Source organism: Ciconia boyciana, chromosome 6, assembly GCF_034638445.1.
Source record: "Ciconia boyciana chromosome 6, ASM3463844v1, whole genome shotgun sequence".
NCBI lineage: Eukaryota > Metazoa > Chordata > Aves > Ciconiiformes > Ciconiidae > Ciconia > Ciconia boyciana.
Genome location: NC_132939.1, coordinates 31,502,809 through 31,512,001, shown reverse-complemented (window position 1 = coordinate 31,512,001; position 9,193 = coordinate 31,502,809). Strand labels below are relative to the sequence as shown.

Here is a 9,193-nt window from a genome sequence, read left to right as displayed (position 1 = left end):
ACCTCCACATGCGAAGCATCTCTCCTTAGAGTTTAGGAATAAAACTCAAGTTTCTACTGCTAGGATTAACCCTTGTCTTCAGGCTAACAGTCCCACCCCAAGCACAAGATGCTCCCATGTTACTTGCTTTAGTGATTCTTTTTCAGGATTTCTATTTCCTTCATTTAAGTTTCCTGTAGAGCTTTCTGTCCACAGACATCATTTAGAGCCCTTTTGTTTATTGAATCCTAATGTGTTAATACCAAATAGCATTGGGCTCTGCTAAAATATGCATCTATCCCCTTGAAACAGCTAATCCATTTAATAACAATATTCTATACTCTGCATACTCACAGCACCCAACACGATCAGAAAAAATAAAAGCTCTTGTGTACAGAAAACAGCAGTGAACTTACACCTTACAGATTTTTTTTTCATTTTGGAAAAGAACCCAAATAATCCCTTCAACATTGTCCAGAAAGAGTAACACCAAGCCTGCTGCAGTTTACGCACCACATAAGATTTTGCTTTGTTGAGCAACAGCATAAAAGATTCAGCTCCAGGATAATCGATCAAGAAGGGATTCTGCATATTGACAGGTTGCTAAGTTACTAAGATCGCATAAATGCTAAAAATGTTTAGACAATATTTTCTCTTTGAGTAGTAATTCTGGCTGTGACAAGGAACAAAAAACCAAAAATCAGACAAGTTGTTGAAACAGATGCCAAAGATTTTATACAAGGAATGTCATGGCTGCTTTCTCTTTGTGCATTAACGTGGTAGTAAAGCTACATGCATAAACAGCACACAGGGCACAGCCTACAAACCAAGAACACATTGCTCACCCATTAAAAAAATAAAAATACTTTGAAGCACAGAATTATGCTGGATGTGCAGAATGTCTTTTAAGAGAGGATTTCTACCTACTCGTGCCCTCCCTTGGGCAACTGTCAGTTTATGGCAGGCTTTGCTTACAAAAACATTAGACAGTCCCCAGTAAACCTGGCCAGTACCGAAGGTGTCCTGGAACGTCTTCCAAGTCTACTTCCATGTGTAGGCTGGATGTAGTTGCGAAGGGGCCATCACTTTGTGAGTATGTTCTTTCAGAGAAAGTGAGAACCACGTATTACAAGGAAAAAGTCAGTACGCTCGTTCAGAAGATAAAGTCTTTTATAGCAGTTAATTTAATAATACAGTCCAGAAACAGGGTGTTGGGCACTCATCTACACAAGAGCACATTTAATAAGCTGGGGAAAAAATACCACAGTTCCAGGACATTGCATCAAACTCCAGCCACTCCAAGAGGAGACAACTCTCATGTGGTGGAAGAATTCTTGTCTATGTAAGCCAAGAAGGGAGAATTTTAGGCAGTTCAGTCCACAATGGTCTCTTACTTCTTATAACTGGAACCACAAATCCACAGTACAAGACAGTATTAGTTAGGTTAAGTGGTGCTTTTGATAATAAAATCAGTGAATTCATTGCAGTCCTTTAATAAAAGGATGAACTCCAGTGAGTGCCAGTTGCTAGGAGCAAAGAAGAAAGGTTCCCATTTTCCAGGTGGATTTGTAAGTTCATATTATTAGAAAAAAGGTAAGTCAAATCTGTGCAGTTTCTATGCAACCACATCTGAGAACACAGAGGCTCCAGAGTCTCCGGGATCACTTAAAAAGTGGGGGAAAAGAAAAGTTATCACAACCCAAACAACTCAAACCTCTTATTTCAGAATTGCCTACATAACTTGATCTCTTGTTCTGCTCTGGACAAAACTTTTAACTGCAACAAGCTGGCAGAGAAACTTGAAGAAAACCTGAGTACGTGAGAACATTGTCAGGGAGAGCAAAACCCTGCTACCTTTTGATCTGGTATTGAAGTTGAAACGGCAAAATCAGAATGCTTTGCCTTGTGCCATATGATTTGCTTTACCTTTCAGAGCTCTACTGATCTCTACCAGGGGGTCTATTTCAACTTGATACCTCTTGCACTGCAAGATCACTGCTCATATCACAGTTCAAACAAACTTGCTAATGAATCTGGGTTTAATCTTCCATGGCCAGAAGTACGGCACCTCCAAATGTAGGGTTAGTTGAATTACCAGATGTAATTCATACATCAACATTGGAGATTTCCTGGCAGCACAGAGTCCAAACCTTCCTCACAGGACATTGTGATCAGCAAGACATTCCAAAAGAAGAATCAGAAGGCCGTAAGTCTGATCCAATATAGTAAGGAACGACACCATCCATCATTTGAACTAGGAATACTCAAAGCTTCATTAGCCAACCGCATTCTTAATATACTAAATTATACATAGATAGATATATATAGATATATATTTTTTTTTAATTGGAATAAAATACACTGGATTTTGGTTTGCTCATTTACAAGGGAGTTCCCTCCCTTCCCCAGTTAATTTGAAATTAAAACCTAGAGGCTGAACATAAGCTCATTCCCGGCGTTCCAAGATGGACATAACACAAGAGGAGGCCAGAAACTGGAAACATGCACTCTGGCTGCAACAGGTTAAGAGGTGAAAGGGAGACCAGATATTTTCATTTGTAGCCCTGAGAACATAAGGAATTGCAAAGATCTGGAGAAGAGCCTAGGGTTAGAGGTCACCAGGCTTTTTATTGCAGTTAAAGCAAACTCGGACTGGGTGATCCCATCCACGAGAGGGAACCGCTCTGCGGTCGTGTGAGCATTCATCACAGAATCCCTGGCCACAGGCCCGACAGTGGTGTTTGGAGAGTTTGATACTGAATTCCTTCCGGCAGTTGTGGCAGTGCAGGATTTCATGGTCTGGTACCCAGTATGCAGGTCGGGCAGCATCTTTTACCAGACCTATGGAGGAAATGAGGTGGGGGGATGAGAAAGAGGGAGAAGAAAATAATCTGTGAACATGGGCACGTCAAGAATGTACTCCAGTGGAAGTACTCACACACTGCAAGTCATACCACTGCCATTAAGGGGAAGACGACCTACTGACAGAATACTTCAGTGCAACGGGTAGCCGTTTAGGCCATTCTGCAATTCTCCCACATTCTGCCTCTCTTCAAAGGGATGGATTGTTTCTCCTGAAATGGTGGCATCTTCCCTTACTCAGACTCTTCCAGAGGTCGAGACACTTGCTTTTCCCTACCTTCAGTTTCAGCTGTGGCCAAAAAAAGTCACCAAACCAAACATTCAGAAACGCATGTACTGTCTGAACTGAGAAAGGGATTTATTCTTCCATTCACTGACTTGGACAAGCAAACACCCACAAGGGTGATGGCAGGACACGCAGGTAGGCAAAGCAGTGGAACGATGATCTGTGCAATGAGTAGGAAGTCAGGTCCAACAACAGAAGATTCAAATGCGAAGTGTCTGCTGACATACCTGAACTACTACCCAGCACGTGAAAGAGCGGCAAACTTTCACTGTACTAAGCTCACCATTAAAGATCACATTACTGATTACTTTCCCATCATTACCAACCTGGACAGCTTCAGATTCTCAGCCCTCCCTTGCAGAAGTACCAAGTGCCAGCAGTATCCATGAACACACTTAAAAGGCACTCAGCATCTCTGGAAGAAAACCAAACCTGATAAAATGCTTCCTAATTGGCCAGTCTTTAGGGAACTCCAGCTGGCAGGTCACTGCAGTGATGCATCAGGGGAGCATGAATTACTCACAGCTTGGTGCACACAGATTTGCACAACAGGGAGAAAAGAGAAGGTATGAACTGCAGAAACAATGTGCTGAAAACCAAGAGGAAACATCAAGCGAGAGGTGCAGGGGGCTGTAGAACTCTCAACCAACAGTGGTATCATAGTGGAGGTGCCAGCCTGTCACACAAACTCTTGAAGTTTAATCGCAAGTTCTGCTCTGTGAAAAAAAAATTGCCTCTAGCCAAAAAATCCATCAGAAGAGAACAGAGCTTACCTAAGGGAATGTCCATGGCTGTCACCACTGCTCCAAGAGTGTTCTGCACAGCTTCCCCCACCTTCCTGGCAATAAGCGTCCCCCCTTCCTCATCTGAAGGCAGCTCAGCCACATCTGCATGACACAAGAGTAAAAGGCTCAACACCTAAGTCCAGCACAACTTCTGCCAAGTTTCAGTTAATTTACATTAGCAAGAACCAGCAGCAAACCCAAAAGGCAGCTTGGAGCCTCTCTCCTCAGCCTTTATCTCCCGCATTCCCAATCTTGGATTGCAGAGTTTTCACTTTCATTTCAGCAATAATGGACAAAATACATAGTCTGCTGAAACAGTAGCATCCCTGCTCTGATGCTAGCTCAACACCACCAACAGGTGCCAGAAAAACAAAGTAAAGGCCCAATTAGAAAATAATTTTGTCAGGGGGTCAGATATCTGGTAGCTCATTGCAAGGGTCATCTTCCTTCCAAAAGACATTGAGCTCTTGAGCTTCCCTACCAAAAACTCTGTGCCAAAGCCCAGTTTGAACAACACCATCTACACCCAATGGGAATGGTTGTGATCCAGAAGCCAGGGACAAAGACTTCAAACTAACTATGGCCCAAGAACAATTCTGTCACAATCAACTCAAAATTACCTAACTGGATGCCCCTGTTTTCATAGCAGTTGTCACACACGCGCACTGGTGCTGGTCCCCAGCCTCGCTCAGGCACTGGACGGGTCTTGGAAGAACAGCCATCACAGAAGCCCTCTCCACAGGCCCGGCAGTGATGTTTAGTGTCATTATCTTTAAAACGTGTGTTGCACTTATTACAACTCTAATCAGAACAACACAGAAAGAAAAACTGTTAGTTGAATGGGAAGACCTGAAAGCACTTCAGTTTTCTCAAAACTGTAGGAGAAGGCTTGCTGAAATAAAACAAGAAGCATTTGGAATCTGCAAAATACTATATTACTTAAAGGGGGAGGAAAAGGGTTTCTAGCTATGCAAAGCTTTTCTCTACAGCAGCTGCTATTTACCAGGATCTGAGAGTTGGGTCTCCAGTATGCTGGGGCAATCTGGTCTGTCAACCAGGAGGTCACAGCTTTTGTGGGTCCCATGCTAAGTTCAGATACTGATTGTGCCATGAAATTCATCCCATCCAACAAACGCTGGGCTGCATTGTTGTTGTCTTTCAAAAATCCATCAGTCTGGAATGAAATAGATATTAATTTGAGAATAAAACCAGGGAAACCTCATTTGTTTAGAAGCAGATGACTCTGCAACCCGCTGCTCCTGTTAAACTGGAGGGCAAGCATGATAAAAAATTCACCAGCCCTGCTTTGTGAAAACACAGGTAGGTTTTAATGGTGTATCATTCACATGAAGTGTTCATAAACTGGCAACTTAGCCATTTCAAGACAGCCAAAAGATGACTGAAAGCCCTTGCAAAGGTTCTTTTAAACAGCAGAGATAGGGACCGGCTCTAATGAAAGCCAATCCATTTTCTCCATCAATATCCAGAAGAGCCAACATAAACATGTGTGTGGCTGCACAGATACACAGAGACTATCCAGCAACCAGACTTACCCCTGGCCAGACATGCTCAATTTCTGTCCTCACTACAGTGTTCACAGGATCTTGGTTGCCAAACCAGTACTGTCGGCTGCGGTACACCACCCCACAGTTGGGACACTCAATCACGTACCTGCAGAAGAGGAAGATGGGTTACCTCAGTGAGATACTGGAAGTCCAGTGCACCAAGCCTTGTAGAGGCAACAGAGAGCAGAGAGATCTTAGCTGCAGGACTCACCCTGACCAGGCATACTTAGCAAGGCCCAACCAAGGGGAGTCAGTGGAAGCAGAGGTTTTTGGCACCACGCTGACCTCCATCCCTCGTTCGTAACAGGCCTATAACACAAAGGCTCAATTAAAACTGCATTCTTGGGAATCCCAGACTCCAGGTCTTGCAGCTGTTTGGCCACATAAAGCATATAATTGGCATACAGTGGTCTCCACAGCAAAGGATAGCACTCTTCAGAACTGATTTAAAAACAAAACAAAACCAAACCCACTATCAATAATGACATCAGGGAAAAAATTCTACAACAATAAAAATCATGATGGTAGCTGAAAATTTTCCTGTCTCCTGCACACATCCTTCAGAAAAATTGGCTAATACCAAGCAATCAGCATAAGCAAATAAGAAGAGTAACCACATCAAGTGTGTAGAAGGTCAACACCACCCAGGTTGAGAGCAGCTGGATTCACAATTTAGCTAGCAAATGACACATAGCACACAGAGCTGATGACCTCTCCAAGCAAAAATACAAGTTCAATGAGAATCAATTTTCCTTGTCAAGGCCATGAGCACCTCTCCCATTTGAAAAAAATGCAAGAAAACAGGCACATGCCCGTGATATTCCTCATTTACTGGGCCATCCTTTCCTTCTCCATTCTTCAGACCTTGTCCTTGTGTCACTACTCACCTTGCAAGTGTAGACTCTGTTATCATACTGGTGAGAATATCTGCATCGACTTTTGGATTCATGAGGGACTCCTTCCTTTGCATGGTTCATGCTCTTCTTACAGCCACACCTGCGTATGCAAAAGCAAACCATGAGCTGATGCTGTTAGATACAGGACAGATGTCACCAAGAGTTCATTTTCATTGCTATCTTGCATTTGTATAGGCGTTGTAACCCCAAACCATTTTCACAACTGTACATACAGCAATGACATAATTTATCATTGAAAGGCAGGCTTTTTGGAAGGAGGTATAGCAACTATTTCACAGTACAAAGCAGCACCACACAACAGTTCAGTGCAGGAAATGATCACTGTAGCCAATTGCAATTTCACAGAGAATTTTGGGAAGGACTAACCAAGTTTGGAAATTGATCAGGACAGAATTAACACTGCAGCCTTTGCAAGGAGCTGCTAGAAATTCTCTAATGAGCATAAAAGAGCAGGAATTAAGCACTCTATCACATTTGAGAGAAAATGTTTCCAGAAGCATAATCAGCCATAACATCATGCTCCTATAGTACCCCACAGACTCAGAGCACTGACTGCCATCTACTGCCCTTCCAGGCTCAATCTTTGGGCTCTTCCCAGAGAGCTACGAGCCAAGCTCTAATCAAACCTGGGGCTCCACTTAGATCTAGTCACTGAACAGAGCCCAGGCCCATGAAGATGTGAGCTTTAGGATTGTTTATACTGTTTAGGTAATAAAAATGGCAGGAAAAAATCATCAAAGGAAATTTCAGGGGATTTCTTTAGATGCTCCTTTCTTCCTGTGCTGTGTGCATTGGGGAAAAGATATGGGCAGAACAGGTTTGTAGCCATACATAAAAACAGCGTAGGCAAAGACCATGCACCCAGCTGGGACGTGGCAGTAACAGCCATCCAATTCACCTAAGAGCTGAATTTCAAGCAAATTCTGCCTGGAAATACTAGCTTCTGTGTCAAGATGTCACAGAAACTTTACATTCTATGACTGCAGACCAGGGAAGCACTATCTTCTAGAAGGATGAGGGTGCATTTCTCATCTACCTACCCACAGCTGAGGCACACAGAGGAGCATGTGAAATATTCATCTGGAAAGAAAGAGCTGTGAGCCATCTGGTCATCGGGGATCTCCCCACTGAAACGGTCACTTAGAGCCTGTCAAACAGAAAAGAATGAACTGGTAAAGGACTGAAAGCAATGCAGACATTTTATGAAAGTTTTTGCAAGCAAACGCATGGGCTTCTCTACTGGAGGGAGACGCAGAGAGAGTACACAGCTAACAACTAATGTCTTACTAACCTGGAAACCAAGACAAGGATTAGAAACCAAGCAAGAAGAAAATCTTGCACTTGTATGGAATTGACCTGAATGCTTGTAAAATACTTACTCTTCTCCTCTCCTCCTGCCCCTACTTTGAATTTTACAGCAGAAATGGGTGGTAGAAGATTGCATCCAACTCTGTGCATATAACCCATGCCCAAAATAGCAGGGTGCTTGCTAAAAGGGCTTTGCATTCTGGAAACCTCCAGAAGGAAACTCAGAGTCATTTCTCACAGTACATGAGGACACATTCTTTGTCCCTCAGCTCAGAAAGTGCTGCCCTGAGCTTTCCTCTGGCCCCTTGAACATTTGTTCTTCTCTGGTGAAACTCAAGACTGAGGCAAAGGGATTTGTTCTCTTTCCTAGGAGCATCTGTTTTCAGATTAAGTCAGTGCTTAGCCTTGGCACACTTAACTTTTTCAGTTCTTTTGGATATTATGTTAAAAAAAAAAAAGTAAGCACTGGAACAAAGCAGATGGTTAGGGTTTTTCTTGACGAAGATCTTTGAAGGCATAAGGTCTAACTGAAACCCTTCCTACAGCTGAGGCAACTATAGTGGCGGCCTTTCTTTCTCTTCCTCCCTCTCCCCTCCCAGGGAGTGTGGGGGGGAGCATCTCTGCTGTGCTGCTGGTTTTGGCTGGGATAGAGTGAATTTTCTTCACAGTAGCTAGTATGGGGCAATGTTTTAGATTTGTGCTGGAAACAGTGTGGATAACACAGGGATGTTTTAGTTGTTGCTGAGCAGTGCTTACACAGAGTCAAGGCCTCTTCTGCCTCTCACCTCACCCCACCAGCGAGTAGGCTGGGGGGGGCACAAGAAGCTGGGAGGGGACACAGACAGGACAGCTGACCCCAGCTGCCCAAAGGGCTATTCCATACCATATGACGCCATGCCTAGCATATAAAGCTGGGGAAGAAGAAGGATGGGGGGGACGTTTGGAGTGATGGCGTTTGTCTTCCCAAGTAACCATTATACATGGTGGAGCCCTGCTTTCCTGGAGATGGCTGAGCACCTGCCTGCCCATGGGAAGTAGCGAATTAATTCCTTGTTTTGCTTTGCTTGCACGCACGGCTTTTGCTTTCCCTATTAAACTGTCTTTATCTCAACCCACGAGTTTTCTCACTTTTACTCTTCCAATTCTCTCCCCCATCCCACCAGGGGGGAGTGAGCGAGCGGCTTTGTGGGGCTTAGTTGCCAGCTGGGGTTAAACCACAACACAAGGGTTGACTGCATATAGACATAGACATACGTATATCTCTCACCACAGCTTCTCTCAGATAAGATCTCTACGTAGGTATCTGATTTCACAGAATTTCAAGGAAATTATCTTTAAGATCTCTTTCAAGCTTGACTGATACTGGCCAATGGATTCAAAAGTAAGAGGAGATGGACATAGATCTCTAGCAAGCCTTGTGTCCTCAGGAAGTGAAGCAAAAAAATGTTAATTTGTAGTCAGTAGTGACCTGAACACAGCAACCATTTTACT

At 43.6% G+C, this 9,193-nt stretch overlaps 1 protein-coding gene across 3 annotated transcripts in view; it reads right to left on the bottom strand.

Moving 5' to 3' along the window:
* Nucleotides 1-280: 280 nt before the first annotated feature.
* ZFYVE1 (zinc finger FYVE-type containing 1) overlaps nt 281-9,193 on the bottom strand; it is a 28,547-nt gene continuing 19,634 nt past the window's right edge. For all 3 annotated transcript variants that reach the window (XM_072863954.1, XM_072863953.1, XM_072863955.1), the window contains exons 6-13: nt 7,435-7,541; nt 6,365-6,473; nt 5,689-5,786; nt 5,466-5,583; nt 4,916-5,086; nt 4,533-4,713; nt 3,901-4,014; nt 281-2,820 (exon numbers count right to left, since the gene is read on the bottom strand). In XM_072863954.1, coding sequence (XP_072720055.1) covers nt 2,588-2,820; nt 3,901-4,014; nt 4,533-4,713; nt 4,916-5,086; nt 5,466-5,583; nt 5,689-5,786; nt 6,365-6,473; nt 7,435-7,541 — 1,131 coding nt within the window. In that variant the 3' untranslated portion in view covers nt 281-2,587. The remainder of the gene's footprint in view (nt 2,821-3,900; nt 4,015-4,532; nt 4,714-4,915; nt 5,087-5,465; nt 5,584-5,688; nt 5,787-6,364; nt 6,474-7,434; nt 7,542-9,193) is intronic.